The sequence below is a fragment of the Ursus maritimus genome, unplaced genomic scaffold (genome assembly GCF_017311325.1).
Source record: "Ursus maritimus isolate PB19 unplaced genomic scaffold, ASM1731132v1 scaffold_24, whole genome shotgun sequence".
NCBI lineage: Eukaryota > Metazoa > Chordata > Mammalia > Carnivora > Ursidae > Ursus > Ursus maritimus.
In genome coordinates this window covers 3,324,911-3,341,299 of record NW_024424897.1, presented here as the reverse complement: position 1 = coordinate 3,341,299, position 16,389 = coordinate 3,324,911, and the positions used below count along the sequence as shown (strand labels likewise).

The window sequence follows — 16,389 nt, the reverse complement described above, 5'->3', positions numbered from 1 at the left end:
GGGGGGGGGGGATTTCTGGCTGCCGCTGCTCCTTCCTGAGCTTGGGTCCTTTTCCCTCCTTTCTTTCCATCCCGCAGGCTTAGGTCAGAGCAGGGCTGGCCCCAGGAGGCAGTGGGATACCGGGGACATGGAGCTGGAGGCGGGTGGGGTGGGGGGCGGGATGGGGGGGCTGCACACACTCACCCCGAACATTTGCCGCAGGTCGGGGTCCCTGAACCGGAAGGGGATGTTGGAGACGTGTAGCCGCTTGGGCTGCTGCTTCTCTGTGGGGTCGGAGGGGTGGAGTGGCTGGCTGTCCGTCTGTGCCGCCTCATCTGTCTGCTGTGGGCAGAGGACCCGGGCTGTAAGGTGCCCCTCTCAGCTCCCATCCCGCAGGGAGGGGACGGTCTGGAGGCCAGATCCCCCAACTCCCTGGGCCTCCCCATCCTGGGGCTGGGGTTGGGAGGGGGTCTGGGCGCACGATCCTCACAGGTCCCCCCGCCAGGCCTCTGCGCGAGCTGCGCCGGCCGCCAGCGCGGGGCAAGGCCTCCGGGGCTGGGGGTGTCTCCATGTTCCTGGCTCGGCCCTGTCCAGAGGTCTGACCTTAACGGTCCCTCAGCTCCACCGACTATTACGATCATCAGAAGCATGGGTTTGCCCTTCGCGGGACAGCCTGAGTTCTGGGAGCATGGGGACCCTTCCGGCTTTCAAGGCCGGATGAGAAGGCAGAGAGGTTTCCGGGCCCGTCGGGCACACACATCTGTGGGGTGCTGGCCCCCAGCAGTCACCCAGGGCTGCCTCCCATCCATGTCCCCCTGTTGCTCGGCCTCTGCAGGCGTGGCTCTCTTCCAGGCCGTTAGTGCTCTTCCCCATCTGGGACCCCAAAGTCAGTGAACAGGGGGGATCCAAAAGACTTGGGGCTCAGGAAACAGGCCAGGACCTCTGACCCCACAGCCCCCGTGAGGACGAGGCTGGGATGCGTGCCAAGGCGACAAGCCTACGAGGCCCCTCGGTGGATTTTTGCAGGGACGGCCACCAGCTCACCACCTGGCTGGCCGTCAGCCTGGTTCTGTCCCCGCTGAGCCACCATGCCAGAGGCGTGCAGCGGGTGCTCACCGTGCCCGATGGACTGAGGTGGCGCTCAGCTCACCGTGAGCCTGATGCCGGGCGTTCACGGGGCACCCCAGTCCCGCCCACCGCCACCCCAAGGCTCCTGGCTCAGCTCGCTGGAGCGGCACATAGGAGTGCGAGGGTACGAGAGCGGCCCTCAGCCGGTGACAGACACGGCGGGTGCACAAGCGGCCTGGCACCCACCCCGGGGGCTCCTCCGGGGTCTCCACTCTGTCCCCATGTCCCTGGGGGGCTAACAGGCTGAAAACATGCCTTTCCCCGCTCCTTGCTCTCCTGCCTCAGTTCCCCACTCTTCTGTCGGGGTTTTCTTGGGATCCTGTCCCTGGCCTTCTGCTTGGTCTTGGAGCCTTGTCCAGGGTCTGCTTCTGGGACGGCGGGACCTTGGCCGAAGGCATGAGGGGCGCCCTGGCTCCAGCACCATCACACCGAGCGTCTCTGACACGCCCGGAGAGAGCAGGGCGGGGACGGTCCCCTAAGGCCCACGCTGGAGATTGTACGAGGGGAAGTGCCGGTGGCCGTGGCCTCTCAAGTGGCCCGAGGAGCACAGGCAGCTGACTGGCAGTGAGAGGCCGGCAGAGGAGAGACGCCCGGAGGCCGCTTCCCACAGGTCTCTGAGAACCGTCGCTTTGCTTAAGCCACTTTCTGGCGGGCTTCCTTGCAGTCCAGCAAAGGAGCGCTGGTGGGTACAACATGCCCTCCAGAGTTAGGACAGGTGAGCAGGGCTGGCCCGAGGCCTCCCCCAGGCCGAGGAAATGGAGCTGAGGGGCAGTTCGTGGCAGGTCGTCTGTCTGTGGACTCCTGAGTGGCTGCCCTCAATGGCCAACCCGTTCGTCCTTTCTGGAAGGAAGGGGCCGCTCCCGACTTCGGCGCTCATCCAGGAGGCCTCTGACCAGGCTCCCGGGCAGCAGGTGCCAGAGGTGAGGGGAGTGGACATCGTCAGCTCCTGGGCTGCTGAGAGAGCCTGAGCACCTGCTCAAAGGTCCCTCACAATCAGGTCTGCGCTCCTACGTTAAGCAGCAGCATACGGTGTGCGGTCCCCGGTGTGGCTGGAGGCCACCGTCCTCTTGTTCACCTGAGGCATGCGTACCTGTCCCGGTGGGGTGGCCATCCTTTAAGGGGTGCACCCGGTTCTGACGAGTGTTGTTCTCCTACCGGGCTGCCGAGTGGCGTGTGTGCGTGGCTGGGGCTGCAGGTGACGCAGTGCCTGGGCCTGGGGGTCCCCAACCAGCCCCAGGAACCAGGCTACTGGAGCACCCGTGGAGGAAGCACTGGCGGGTGGGGCCGGGGGGCAGGTCCGCGGAGGCAACACTGGGCAGCTGCCTCCAGGTGCCGCAGGGACACCCGGGAGCTCCTCCTGCTAAGCGGGGACCTGCCAATGCCCAACAGCCCCACCTGCTCCCCCGTTCTCCTCCTCCCATGATCCTGCTCTTCTGTGACGAGAGCAAGCTTGCGTGCTCCAGAGCCTCGTCCTCGCCCCCCAATCCAAGCAGAACCCGCCGCGCATCCTTGACTTCCCATGCAGTGGTCAGGGTGGGTCAGTGCCCTCTGTCACCATGCCCCCACCCAGTGCATTTCACATACGCAAGCCCTCCGTGGCTCCTGGGTACCGGTGACTAAAGGAGTCACCCTGAATTTGGGAATTCAGTCAGAGAGGAACATGTAATGCTGGTTGCAACCAGCAGAGGGCAGCGGTCAGCGTGGCCAGAGCAGCCGGGGAGCCCTGGGCATGGGTGCCGCTGCCCAGGCAAGCGTCTGGGTCCCCCCTGGGCTTCCCTTCTGCCCTGGGCCCACTGTGAGTCTCCATGTCCAGGCCCCCCCCCCTGCTCTGCTCCAGACCCCTCCACAGAGGCCTTAAGGGGAGCCGGCTGAGGGTGAGGAGGGGGAATGGGGTGTTTGGGGGTCCTATGGAATGAATCGCGAGCGGGGCTAGGACTCAAGCAAGGAAGGAGCCCCCTCACCCCCCAGCGCAGATGAACGGGTTCGGTGACTATAAAATCGTAAGATGTGTGGAGAAACCCCCAGTGTTAACAGTCTGGGGGGGAGGGGCGGGGCTGGGAAGGGGGCACCCCCAGCCCGCGAGTTCTTTCCCTAGGACTCCCCTTGTCTTTCCCCTCTCTCTCTTTTAAAGCAACCTCTGTCCTATTGCTCAAAGGAAGAGAAAAAGAAAACAGTGACCCCCCCCCCCACGGGCCGCACTCACCCCTCCCCTCCCCCAGCTGGCCACAGGGGCTTTGCTTCTGCGTCCTTCTCCTTGTCTGCGTCACCTTAGCCATCATGCCTCCCACCGCCCTGCCGGGGGGGTGGGCCAGGAGCAGGGCCCAGATGCGCCCAGCGCATGCCCCACCAGCCCCTGTGCCTGGGCCTCCCCAAGCTCCCTCGGCACAGGGAGAGGCCCTCTCTACGTGTGGCCTATTTATGACAATGTAACGGGCAGCCTCCTCCTTGGGCGGAGCTGTGTGCTCCCACTTCGGACTCCGAACGACAGACTATTCTAAGAGCTCTCTGCTGGCCACGCACCTGTTGCCCTGGTGCTGACCGAGGGTGGCATCTGCTTGCACCTGGCCAGGGTGGGGGCGCCCAGCTGGGTCTCACTGCGGAGGCAGGGCGTGGGCAGGGGGTACTGGGGGGGACACATCTGCCTTTCCACCTTGCACTCCAGCCACAGCCCACCCTTTTCCCTTTGCTGAAAGCCCCAGGAGCCAAGTGCAAAGGGGACCAAAGGCCACAGCTCCTGTTAGCATGGCACCTGCTCACTGGGGAGGGGAGACCCCACGGGACTGGCCCTGTGAGGTTCACCACACAGAGGAAGACAGGGAGAGTGGGAGTCGTTTCTGAGCGCAGAAGCCCCTCTGGCTGTCTCAGGATTCGGGGAGGACAGGTGGGTGGGGAAAGCACGTGCAGGGGACCTGCACGATCCTGAGTGAATGAGCACTCTGGGGAGGTGGTCCCCAGCCTGTAGCCGGGTCCCTGCAGAGTAGTGAGGAAGGCCCTGACTCATCAGCATCCCCTGTCCCGCGTGGCTCTCCATGCCACTTCTGCCAGAGACAACGCAGCGACAAGCAGAATCCACATGCAAGAGAGCACGGGTCTGGACGGAAGCTGAAGCCTGGACCCCAGGCTGCCTGTACCTACCCCTCCGAACCCCAGGCTGCGTGGGGAGGGGCGAGAGGAGGCTTCGGTGAGCTGAGGAGCCTTCACGCGAGGACGGGACGTGGGACCGCTGACCCGGCACGGAGGTGTTCAGGCTTTAGCTGGGAGTGCTGGGCAGCCCCTCTGGGAAGAGGGTGGCTACTGGAGTCTTGGAGCAGGACAGGGTGCGCTCGCTCTCTCCAGCTCCTTCCGAGGTGAGATGCTTCTTGCATAACCATTCAGGCCCCGAGCACTCACGCTGTCCAGCGGCAGCTGCCATCTTCGCGTCCTCTGCGTCCCCAGTGACCGTACCTGCAGGGGCTCACCTGGCTCCAGGCATGGCCAGGGAGAGTCTCGCCTCTGTATTCCCGGAGGGAAGACCCACCGACCCTGACCCCTTGCAGGGCTTGAAGAGACCCGGGCTGGAACAAGGGAGGTCAAGGCGGCCCCGCTGTCCAGGCTTGGGGTGCTGTCGGGCCCAAGCGCTTTCCTTGGGAGGCCCTTGGCCAGAGAAGGGAGACTCCCGCCTCTCATTCGGGACGAATCCTTTCTGGGACTCCTGAGTCCCCTCCAGGGCCCATATTCTGTCGTAGGCATGGAGACCATGACTGGCACCTTGTTGACTTTTACGTCCTTGACTGACAGGAACTGGTGGCCAGCACAGGGCAGGGCCGGTCACCTCCTCCCCGTACCCCAGTGCTGGCTCAGCGTGCGGCCCACGTAGGGTCCCCACAACCGTCTGTCGAGTGGAGAAGACGTCATGCTCTTCCCGGTTCTGCCACACCCGGCACTCGGCAGTGTCTCAGAGCCCGGCCGGCTCGTTCCTGTGGCACAGGCATCCGCTCTCGGCCCCCACTCGTGGCACCTGCCGGTCTGACCGCCTTGTCTCCCGTGCTCGCTTCCGAGGAGGTCGTGTCATGGGAGGTCTGGCTGGATATGCCCTGTCTGCCAGCCGTGACGCGGTCTGGATGAGCCCCCTCTGGGTCCGAGCATACCCACGTCGTGGGTTTGAGGAAGCAGAAGCAGAAAGAGAGCGGCCCCAGAAGTACGGCTGGGCTCCCAGTGCGAGGGCCCACAGGCTTTGCCTCTTCCATCTGTACGAACCCTGGGTGGGGGTCCACGGGAGACACCCCACACTGGGACGTGGGGAGGGGACAGGTCCGGCTCAGCCGGCGGCACTCCACACAGGGCAGAAGGGCACTGGCTGGGCCCCGAATGAGGGTCCGGTCCGGCCCAGCGGGCAGCTTGGGTGGGCTCTCTCCCCAGACAGCCTGAGTGCTGCTGCCCACCCCGGGAGGGTGGGTGGTATTTGGGTCCACACGGCACCCAGGGAGCCAGGCTGGAACACGGGGAGGGCTGAGGGAGCACAGGGGAGGGCGCCCATCGGGAGGCTGCGAGGCGGGGCTGCTCCCGGGCAGCACGGGGTGTGCTGGCCTGCTGCCCAGCCTGGCCAGCCAGGACTGGGAGGCAGCCAGCGGGGACAGCCGGAGGAGCCCAAAGCCCGAGACGTGGCAGCGGTGGGCGTGTGGACAAGGCGACTGGGAGGAGGGCGGGGGAAGGGGTGGAGTGGGCTGCACTCTGGCAGGTCCCCAGGAGGGGCCGCCTTGTGGGACGCCCACCCGAGGCCAGCTGCCCCTTGCCAGGCTCCTCTGCTGTCAGGGAGCCTGAGAAGCGAGCAGCTCAGCGCTTTCTCCGTGGAGCCGCATTACAACCACAGAAGTGCGGCTCTCTGACTGGAGAGCGGCCAAGCAGGTAGATTACGAGTGATTAGAAATGATCGCCGCGCCCGCCACCCGAGACACACGAGGGGCCCTGAGCCTCCTCTCCTGTCGCCCTGACCCCGCCTGCGCAGACACCCGGGGCCCAGGCCTCGCCGTTCCCCTCACCTCCCAGGGACGGGTCACCAGCCGCCCAGCCAGGAGGCTCCATCTCCCAGATGAGGGGAATCTGCGGCTCAGGGGGCCGGGCAGCCGGTGGGGTCACCGGCCACCCCATGCCGGGTGTCAGACAAAGGGCTCCAAGGTGGGAAGGACCTGCCTGTCCATCCCAGAGGCCCCTCCCGGGCCCTCCCCCCCGCGGGCCCTCACTGCCCCGCTGAGCCTCCCTCTGGGTGGGCACTGCTCCCTGCAGCGGGGGGCTGGCGGGGCCCCTTACCGGCACTGTCTGGGCCCCGGCGACGGGCTGTGTGCTGGCCTCGGTGCCCGGCTGCTCGGGGTGGGTCTGTGCTGGTGTGTACAGGGTCATGCCGTGCTCCGGGGGGACCGGGGTCTGGCCCGAGTAGTCCTGCGTGGGGTGCGGAGGGGGTGGCGCGTACTCGGCGGGGATGCCGTTCTGTGGCGGAGGGGGGTACTGGGCAGGGGGGTAGGGCTGGGCCATCGCTTCAGGCGGAGCCGTGGCGTCCTGATTGCCCTGCGGAGGGAAAGAGAGCGGCTGGTTAGACGGCTGGCGGGCCCGGACCCTGCCCCCTTCTGAGAGCTCGCAGCCCGAGCGGGCGTTTCCAGAAGCCCTTGCAGCTTCGACGCTGTCCTGTTGGCAGCACAGCCCAGGCCCTCTGGGTGGGGGGCTCCCCGACACGGGGCAGCAGATCTGAGCTGTTGGAGGTGCCTGCTGGGATGGCGTCGTCTGGGGAGCCCAGGGCTCAAGACCACTGACACGTCCTTGTCAGACCTGAGTACATCAAAGTCGTGCAATTTAAGAAATAACACCGTGTGACCCCATGCGCCCTCTCCCCAGTGTCTGCCAGTGGTGACCTCCAGTGAAGTCCTCCCACCAGGAGACGCCGATCCCGTCAAGATACAGAATGTGCCAGCAGCATGGGGTCCCTCCTGTCTCCTTTAGAACCATGCCCCCCTCCCTCCTGCCTTACGAAGGTAAAGAGGGAGAAGGAGAACACCATCACCGCCTGCAGGGAAGATGATCAGAGCTGATCCCACAGAACTGGGAGCCTGGCACCACAGGACCCGGTTCCATGCTGTCTGTGGGGCATGGAAGGTTCCAGCTCTGTCTTGAGATCCCCAAGCAGATCTCTGGAAGACCCCACCCCGTCCCTGAAGGCCTGCTGCCCCAGGGGCTTTTAGAAGCCTGGGCCCTGGGGCAGGGTCCCAGCCATGCTGCAGGACAGAGACTCTTCCCACGGGGTGCTTGGACCCAGGAGCCTCACCTGGGAGCTTGTCAGCAATGCAAGTTCTTGCCCACACCCCAGACCTCCTGCAGCAATCTGGGCACCTGTGGGAACCCCTGATGTAGCCCTGGGAGAAAGCCCCTCAGCCCCAGGGAAGGGACAAGGGTCCTCACGCTGGCGGGGGCGTGGGATAGGGATGGGGTCCTGGCTTCTCCTAGCTGTCGCTCCCCACTGAGGATACACGCTGGGGGAGGTGGTGAGGGCAGGTTTGCAGCAGCTCCTCTGAGTAGGTGAGGCACTCTCTGACCTTCTAAGGGTGTCCCCAAGGGAGAGAGTGCCCCACCATCTGGAAGGACAGGTACCATCCCTCCCTTGAGTATCTCCCCAGTGCGGAAGGACCCTTGTACAGACGTGGACGGCTGCCCTCCTGCCGTCTCACCAATGAGGAACCCCACACACCCCTGCGCTGCCCCCTCACGCCGGCCTTGGCAGCCTGTTTGTTTCCTTGCCCATCCCCCGGTGAGACGGGGGCTCCTCCCAGAGAACGTGCCTGGCCCTGCTCTGTTCTTCATCATTTACTACGACTCGCCCCACAACTGTTTATCGGGCGTTGGGGTGCTAGGCCCGTGGCTCTGATGGGCGGCGGAGCGGATGGGCAGCCCCGGCCTCCGTGGGCTCTGCCATCCAGGGCGGGAGTGAATGCCGACAACTACCCCGAGCGCAAGGTGACCCGAGGGGCCTGGCCTCACGAAGGCGCTGGAGAACGTGCACGAGACCCGGGCTGGGTGTTCTGCCCGCAGCCCAGGGCCCTGTCCCCCACTGACCTGCTGGCAGGAGGCCAGAGGCCAGCTCTCTGCCGGGGCCCCAGCCCCTTGAAACCCGCAGTGCGAGCCTCCTCTCTCACCCTAACTCCTGGGGTGACCCCTGGCCCTGTGAGCAGTGGCCTCTTGAGGAAGTTCCATGCCACCCTCTGTCTGCACAGACTGAAGCTGGGGCAGCGTCTGAGCTCCAGGCAGCGGGAGGGAAACACGTGTGTGAATCACACACACTCACGAGTGCACGCCCTTTGCTGGACCCCCTGCTCCCACTGTTCCAAAGTGGCCCACAAAGTCCCTCCTGCTACCTACTGTTAGCAAACGTACTGGGCGGGAGAGGGGAGGGTGCAGGGCGAGGAAGGGGGGTGCTGGGGGAGGTGGAGGAGCCCCCGGGGCCAGGGAGGGACGGAAGCTGGGCAAGGGGCGAGGGCAGCGGGCGGGAGGAGGAGGAAGAGCAGGCCGGGGTAAGGGAGAGGGCGCTGTCAGCAGCCTCGAGAGATCAATTAACTGATAAATATTTGATTAGAGCCTTCACTAACTCACATCTTCCCAGTGCAGCCACTTCCCTCCCTCCTCCAAGGCCCAGGAAGGAGGGGCTCTTCTCCCATCTGCTCCTTCTCACCTCACCCCTCCCCCTCCCCAGCACCCTCTTCCCTGGGTCCCCTCAGGACTAGTGACAGCTGCCACTCTCACCACAGTGGCTCCCTGGGCTGGAGCTGAGCCCAGATGTCAGGGAACCTGCAACACAGGGGTGGGACACGGCGGTGTGTTTGGGGCTAGAGTGCCCGGGTCTGAAGGGCTCTGGGTGGGGCAGGAGGCAGCTACGAGATGGGACATCCAGGGCCATCTGGGACACGATAATGAATCCGCACATCTGAGCACACCGTGCTCTCCGCTTTGCACCCTAACTCGCTGAATCGCCCTCCAACCCACCAGGCGATCAACAGCCCCCATTTCACAGCTGGTCAAACTGAGGCACAGGGACTGAGTGACTTGTCAGGCTGACACGGGAGGAGCGGGATAGCAGCACGGATTGCCTGGCTCTCAGACCTTCACCTCTGCTCCTGCACGCACGGCTGTGGCCCTTCACGGGGGGTTCGGGGTGTGAGGTTTCACAGCCCAGGGCCAGAGTTAGAGTCTGCGATACACAGGGGAGGCCTCCCTCTTAGTCACCGGGTGGCCCTGGGTGACCACTCATCCTCTCTGAACAAATTCCCTCGTCTGCAGAGGTCATCACGGTGCCCGGACAGAGGAAGCGCAGAATAACCTGGGTAAGTATGATCTGGTGGGTCCTGGGTGGGGGGGGACTCTCATCACCCCGCCTGAGTCTCCTCCACAGGCACGCTGGAGGTGGCAGTGGTCAGGTGAGTGGCCCGCACCCTGGCTGCACATCCCACGCCTGGACCCCTCCCCAGAGCAACTGAGTGGATTTACAACCAAAGTTTCCCATGAGGTTCCCCTGTGCAGCTCGGGCTGAGGGCGCCTGGAGACCAGACTTGGACAGAAGAGCAAGGCGTCCAGGTGCACCCGAGGGCATGAGGTGCCTGACCCAGAGAGGGCGGCGTGGCCGGTGCTGTCACGTTCCTTTTCTTCCGTCTTCCTCGGTCTGCTGGGGCCAGAGTGGAAGAGAGGCTTGGGCTCTGCAGCAGGAGCTGAACAGACTCCTGCTAGGCTGGGGCCTCGTCTCAGCTGGCCTTGTTTCAGAGCAGCTGGTGGACATGTCTGGCACCCCAGGGGACTGGACATTCCCAGAGCACCAGGGCCACTCGCTCACTCTGCTCCCACATGCCTGCAGTCAGCACAGCACTTCGCTGCACTGCGAAGAGTCTCAGTGCACACCAGGTGAGTGGCTCTGTGCAAAGATGGACATGGATGGAGGGATGGTGGATGGGGGAATGAACAGACAGACCAACGGACAAACAGGCAGATGAATGGATGGATGGACGAATGGGTGGATGGATGGACAGGTGGATGGACGGAAAGACGGACGGGCAGACAGATGGATAGATGTGTGGATGGGTAGTCATTACTCCACTTCCTCTACAAACATTCCTCCCTCCTATCAGCACATTTTCCTGATAGAACTGGCAAGATCCAGCTCTTCCCACTGCACTGCACGGCCCACACTGCTGGAAAAAACACAAAATCACCCTGAATGATTCACGTGAGATCACCGACCACTGACCAAAGCGGGTTCATTGTTTCCTGTTTTCTTCAGAAAACACAGGAGAATGTCCACGCTCACCTGACGGCCTGCCTGCCTCACACGCTAGAGCCCAGCCCTTCCCACCAACCTATGCTCACAGCTCTGGCAATTCGCTGCGCCCTCTCCCCTGACAGGTGCAGGAGAACCTCCTGGACCCAACGGCCCCTTCAGCCTACGCAGCCAGTTCGCTGCATCCCTACAGAACAAAGTCTGTGGAACGAGCTGCCCTGGTCTGCAGTCTCCGGTTCCTTTACCTCCACTCTTTCTTGGCCCCACTCCAAACCGGCCTTCCCTGGTACCATTCCCTGAAACTACCTTTGTCCAGGTTCCTACGTCCCGCCATGTTGAAAACCTCACCGGTCCTGGTCCCTCAGCAGCACTGACTCCTCTCTCTAGAAACACTTTCTTCTCTCGGTTTGGTCACAACACACTGTTGGTTCTTCTGCTTTACTGGAAGTTCCTTCTATGTCTGTGTTACTGTTTCCTCACATCTCCCCAACCTGCAGACATTGGAGGCCCCAAAACCCAGTCTTTGCACCCTCTCTTATGTGGCTAGAACTAAGGTTCTTTGTCTCAATTTAAAAATACCATCTGCATGTTGACCACCCCCAAGTTGTGTCTCCATCCTGGGGTTCTCCCCCCCCGCCGAATTCCAACCACCCCCAGCCATCTGCCCACCTAATACATAATTCAAGCTTGACTTACTCAAGGGGACTCCTGCTTCCCTCCTTGTTCTCCCCATCAAATCTGCCTCTCTTGAGGTCACCCCCTACCCACAGCCCAGCGCTCAGCCCTACACCTGGGGTGAGCTCTCTCTTTTTGTCCACTCCAAGCAATCAGGCAGGAAGTCCCATCAGCTCCACTTTCAACATGTACCCAGAACCCAAGCATCTTGGCCAACTCACTGCTTCCACCTAGGTCTGGTCCCTATGATTTCCCCCAGCTTCCTGCTTCTGCCCCTGCCCCTACAACCAGTCCTCTCCAAGTAAAATCCAGAGTGCCGACATGGCCCCCTGGCCCTGCATGACCTGGACCCCCTCCCTCCTGGCCCCTCATGTCCTGCTTCACCCGCCTTGAATTTTACGCCAGCCACAAGTGTCCCTGCTGCCCCCTGAATGTCCAGTTCTGGCCTCAAGGGCTTTGCATGGGCTGTTCCTTCTGCAGGGACACTGTTCCCCACACACCCCATGGCAGTCTCCCTTCCTTCAGCGTCACCTTCTCAGGGAGGCCCCTTTAAAATTGGGGTGTCCAAACTCTGCACTGCCCACCCCCTGACCCAGCTCTGCCCTTCTCCATCTCAGTGTCCAACGTGGCCACCATGCATTGTCTGCCTCCTGCCCCAGAACATCATCTCCAGGCAGAGTCTGCCTGTTGCCAAATCTCCAGGACCCAGAGTGCGATGACACGCAGTAGGACTGTGACAGACGCGCACCTAGTGGATGAGTGAATGTGTCATGACAGCGGTCACCAGCGGTGCTACGTGCGCCCCGAGTGCCACTGCACAGAGTCCCCACAGCCCGGAGGCAGGACTCCACGGGAAACTGCAGACAGCCCGTCCCATGCCCACTGACTCGTGCCACTTTATCTCCCGTTCCTTCACCGTTCTGCGGGGCAGGTGTTTTGATGGTGATTTTTACGGAGAGGACACAGAGGCACAGACACCAAAGCACTGCCTGGGTCCCGGGGCAGGGGAGCACACGGACCAGCCCCATCCCACACCCTCCACTGTGCAGGGGCTGACTTCAGAAGCAGGGGCGGGCCAGCACGAGGTGAGTCTGGAGGTGGATGGCGCTGGCCGGCCCGGCTGTGCTGGATGCTGCCCGCTCCTTTGGGCTCACCAGTGATGACTGGGAGCATCTCTTTCCAGCTCCATGTTTGGTGACCTCACTGCGGCAGCGTGAAATCGGCCGGAGCCGGAGTATTTACACCCCGAGAACTGGTGAGTGCTACCCGTCAGGGCTGGGTCTGTCCCAGGACAGGCGGCCGTTAGACGCCAGCACACTGCCACCTGACCCTCTCATCACTCTGCGTGGGGGACCGGCGGGGTGCCCTGGGGGCCAGCGGCGGGGCACAGCAGCAACGCCGAACACGACGCCCTGCGAAGTGAGAACTAAGGATGGCCCAGGCGATATTTATGGGGCCCCTCCTCCCAGCCCGCGCTTAAAGAGGAGTCAGGTACAGTCTGTGTCCGTGAGGACTTTCTGACCCGGCACGGGGCCAGCCACTCCCAGAAGGCAGTAATGGAAGCTGGAAGGTGGTAAGTTCCAGAAAGATCCACGTTCATGCATCTGGCAAAGGGTAACCCAGGAGGGCAGGTGTCGCACTTGGCTGGCTTTGGCTGATTTCTGAGTGACTTCACCTAGTGTCCACCATCTGTCCAGCCAGCCTGGCTCTCCCCTCGTCTGAGAGGTGACTGGCGTGGACTGCACCCCTTGCCCTCTGGTGTCTGGAGGGAGGAGAGTGGGTCTGGGGTATTTATTCCCCAGGAGGCCGTCTCGGGCTGGCGCCGTCCTGGACCAAAGGGACTGGACCTCCTCTGCAGGGGGCCCACTCCAGGGCCCTCCCCCTCCTCGGTTCTACTTGCTGCTTCTTCCTCACTCCTTCTGGAGGTGGCAACAGCTCTGTCCCCACCAGCTCCAGGGTCCTGCACCATCCCTGGTAGGCTCCCTCCACCCCCTGTCCAGACATGGCTGAAAAGAGTCTCCCTGTAAATAAAGTCCCCTGGAACTACCCCAGGGAGTGAGGGAGCCACTTGTTCCCTTTCGGATCCTCATGGTGGTGCAGGATGGAAGGACTCATGCTGCCCTAGACCCAAGAGGGCAGGCATCTCTGCAGGGGTGCCCTGCATCCCCCACTCGTCCCCTGCCTTGTCTTGGCCCCTGCACTCTGCGGCCCTGCCCTTGGTACCAGGACTCTCAACTTCTGAGTGACACTGGGCTCAGCCTTACCTCTTAGTCTGCGGAAGGGGGACAGTGTGACCTGTTGGCCTGGAGGACAGGCTGGGTGGGAGGACCCTTCATCTTCAAGATCTCAAGCTAAGAACCCCCCACCAAATGTCTGCTCACATCCCTGGCCCAAAGCATTCTCTGCCCCAGCCTGAATTCCCAGGTCCTCAGCCAGTGTGTTCCCGTCCTGCCAGGGTGGGGGTCCCAGGGTGAGGGTGCAGTGATGGGCTGGCGGGATGCCAGGGGAGCAGGGGGAGGGGGAGGGGGAAGGGGAGGGAGAGAGGCAGCTGATGGAGTCCCGCCCCACCCCTTCTGTCCGCACAGTCCCTCTGGCTCCTCGTGCTCATGGTCCCTCCAGGACAATCAGGTTAATTGCCTCTTGGACTCCTCACCCCCAGGAAGGAGGGCGCCGCATGCCCCGGGCCCGCAGGCCAGGCCGCAGTGGGGAGGCTGGCGGCAGAGGCTGGGCAATGAGCCATTTCTCCACCTCTGGGCAGAGCCGGCTTCCAGACAGGGCACAGGAGGCGGGCAAGGCAGAATGAGCCGCGCACGGACCAAACGGTGAGGGTGAGATCTGTACAACAGCCCGGCCCTAAGATGTCCGACCCTCCCCTCACAGCCACGCCCACACACCGGTACCTCCCTGTCGCCAGCACCTGCTGAGCCCCGGCCACCAGGCACCAGCACACACCGAGGTGAACTGGCTAGGGTCTGCCCAATGCCGGTGGTGATCAGGGCCTGCCCTTGGTGCCCTGCAAACCCAGCGACCTCCTGGTGACCTAAGAGTTGGGGGTCACGAGCTGCATCTCATAGAGGGGACCCTGAGGCCAGAGGCCACAGGCCAGGTGGCAAGGGAGCAGGAGGTCGGAGGCATTGCAGCATGGAGTGGTCGTTACATGGACACGGGGAGAGGCCAGTGGGGAGAGGGGCCCGGGGCTGGGTCTTGGAGACGCCACTGCCGCTCCCTGTGGCTGGAGCCATGACGGGACAGACAAATGCCAAAGGTCCCCAGGCCGGGCTACAGCCTGCTCGTCCAGAGGCACGCGGCATGGGACAATTCACAGGACGGGACGGCTGGCTTCCAGAAGACACCAGTCCAGAGAGCCCTTTGTGAGCATTTGTGGCCCGGCCCCCAGCTCTGCCCTGGTTCCGTGCAGAAGCAGTGTTGGAAGGCGAGGCAAGCTGAGTGGGCGCTGACCTCCGGCAGGCAGGAGGCGTGGTCAAGTCCCTGGGGCCTCCAGTGACAGCTGAGCCCGGGGACCTCATGGCTCTGACCTCCCAGCCTGGAGGGCGGTCCCACCGCCCCCCATCCCAGCACATACACATGAGCCAGTGGCCCACACCTCTGACCGTAGATGACACCCAACCCAGACCGCCACTCTCATCTCTCTGCCTCCCTGACAGGCGCCCCCACTGGGATTCTGCTCACGACCAACGCAAAGCCTCCTTCGATCTCGAAGAGCTCTGCCAGAGAGCTCTTCCACGCACTGAGCTGGAAACTGCCTTCCGGAAACTTCCACCCAGCACCCGGCTCAGCCTTGGGGCCTGCACAACTGCAGTCCAAGGACTCGCTCTCCCTTTTCCGACCCTCCACAGAGCGAAGACTCCAGCACAGCCGCGCCCGTCGCGGATCTGCCCCAGCGCGGGTCCGGGAATGCGTTATGGTTGTTCCCCTTCTTACAGGTGAGGAAACGCAGGTGAACAGCTCTGTTTGGATCTGAATCCAGGCCGGTGTTCTAAACCGTCACCCTGGCTACAGCGCCTTCCCTTTCTCGGGTGCGGGGAGCCTGGCGGACACCCGCCTGCTGGGAAGGAGGCCCTCTCTGACCGAGCCTGGCCAGGGCAGCTGGCTCGGGGGCCACGGGAGGGAGTCTCACGGAGCGAGGGGACCACTTGAGAGAATGCAGGGACAGAGCTGTGGGAGAGCATGCAGATGTGTGGGGTGACCAGCAGGAAAGGGGGAAGAGTGGGAGACACAGAGGAGAACTTTATTGGAGGGGATGGTCTTATTTTTTTCTAATGTGCCAACAGCTGGAGAGTGAAGTTTTGGGGAAAAAGAAGATGAAGTTACGGAGAGGCACAGAGTCGGAGCCAGGCCCATGGTGATGTCAGGGAATAGGCCGGATGCCTACCGGCTCCCATCCCCGGCAAGCCCACGCGCCAGGGCTCTGCTCCCGTTCCTGCTACATGACGCTTGGCTCCGGGGAAGACGTCCTGCTGTGACTCCAGGCGCACTTGGCAGGAGTATCACAGGTTTTCTGGATGTCTCCAAGGACGGTGGAGCCTGGCCCTACTCTCAGGGGACCCGTGACACCCGGGATTCCAGAAAGGGACCCTGGTGGGGCGTGTGGGCAGGGCTGGTGTTCTTGCAGCTCCGCTGGCAGGGGTTGCGTGAATTTGACTGTCGAATATGCACAGAGAGCCCACTTGGTGCCAGGTCCTAGGTGCCTGGGGCTCCCCAAGGAGCGTGGAGCCCCGCCTCCGGGAGCAGGCACCCCCGTGGACGCCCGCTGGGCACGAACTCAATTTGAAATGCATGATGTGATTTTCAGGGGCAGCTACTTAGCCTCTCCATGGTGTGTGGCTCATGTTAACATTTGAATTTCCTGGGTGGCCAACTGAGAGCAGGGGCTGGGTCTGGAGGCGGCTCCTGACTCACAGAAGGGCTCCCTATGCATGGGGGGGGGGCATCAATACAGAAATAAACAGCCCCAACAGTTTTCGAGGTCCTGCCACCATCTCAAAGAGCAAGAAAGGGCTGTTCTGGGTTTCATCTGGGGTCGCTGACCCGGGAGGCAGGGGCGGACGGCCACAGCACACGGCCTTCTCCCTTGACCAGGTTCTTGCCTTCTGCCTCAGGTGCTTCCTCAGCCCAGAAGCAGGCCATTGTCATGGCTCACGGGCTCCTGACCCCAAGTTTTGGGGCTCAGACAGCGGCACGAGAGCATCCTTGCCAGACAGGAACAGAAGTGCCCCCAACTAGCACAGGCACTCTGGGGGAAAGCCAGGTCCTAGCAGTGGGAAGGTGAGCCTGGGACCCTGGGGCAGGCCCAGCCCCCATCT

The 16,389-nt window shown here is 63.1% G+C and overlaps 1 protein-coding gene and 2 long non-coding RNA genes across 4 annotated transcripts in view; 2 read left to right on the top strand and 1 right to left on the bottom strand.

The window, feature by feature from the left end:
• RBFOX3 (RNA binding fox-1 homolog 3) overlaps positions 1-6,641 on the bottom strand; it is a 22,241-nt gene extending 15,600 nt beyond the window's left edge. For both annotated transcript variants that reach the window (XM_040640089.1, XM_040640090.1), the window contains exons 1-2: positions 6,394-6,641; positions 184-321 (exon numbers count right to left, since the gene is read on the bottom strand). In XM_040640089.1, the coding sequence (XP_040496023.1) occupies positions 184-321; positions 6,394-6,615 (360 nt within the window). In that variant the 5' untranslated portion in view covers positions 6,616-6,641. The remainder of the gene's footprint in view (positions 1-183; positions 322-6,393) is intronic.
• Positions 6,642-9,921: 3,280 nt separating this feature from the next.
• On the top strand, positions 9,922-12,285 carry LOC103665795. The gene is made up of 3 exons (XR_569395.2): positions 9,922-10,017; positions 11,997-12,150; positions 12,249-12,285. It is a non-coding gene; the product is annotated as an uncharacterized LOC103665795 (long non-coding RNA).
• A 1,385-nt stretch (positions 12,286-13,670) lies between these two features.
• On the top strand, positions 13,671-16,074 carry LOC103665796. The gene is made up of 3 exons (XR_569396.2): positions 13,671-13,887; positions 14,731-15,009; positions 15,358-16,074. It is a non-coding gene; the product is annotated as an uncharacterized LOC103665796 (long non-coding RNA).
• Positions 16,075-16,389: the final 315 nt, after the last annotated feature.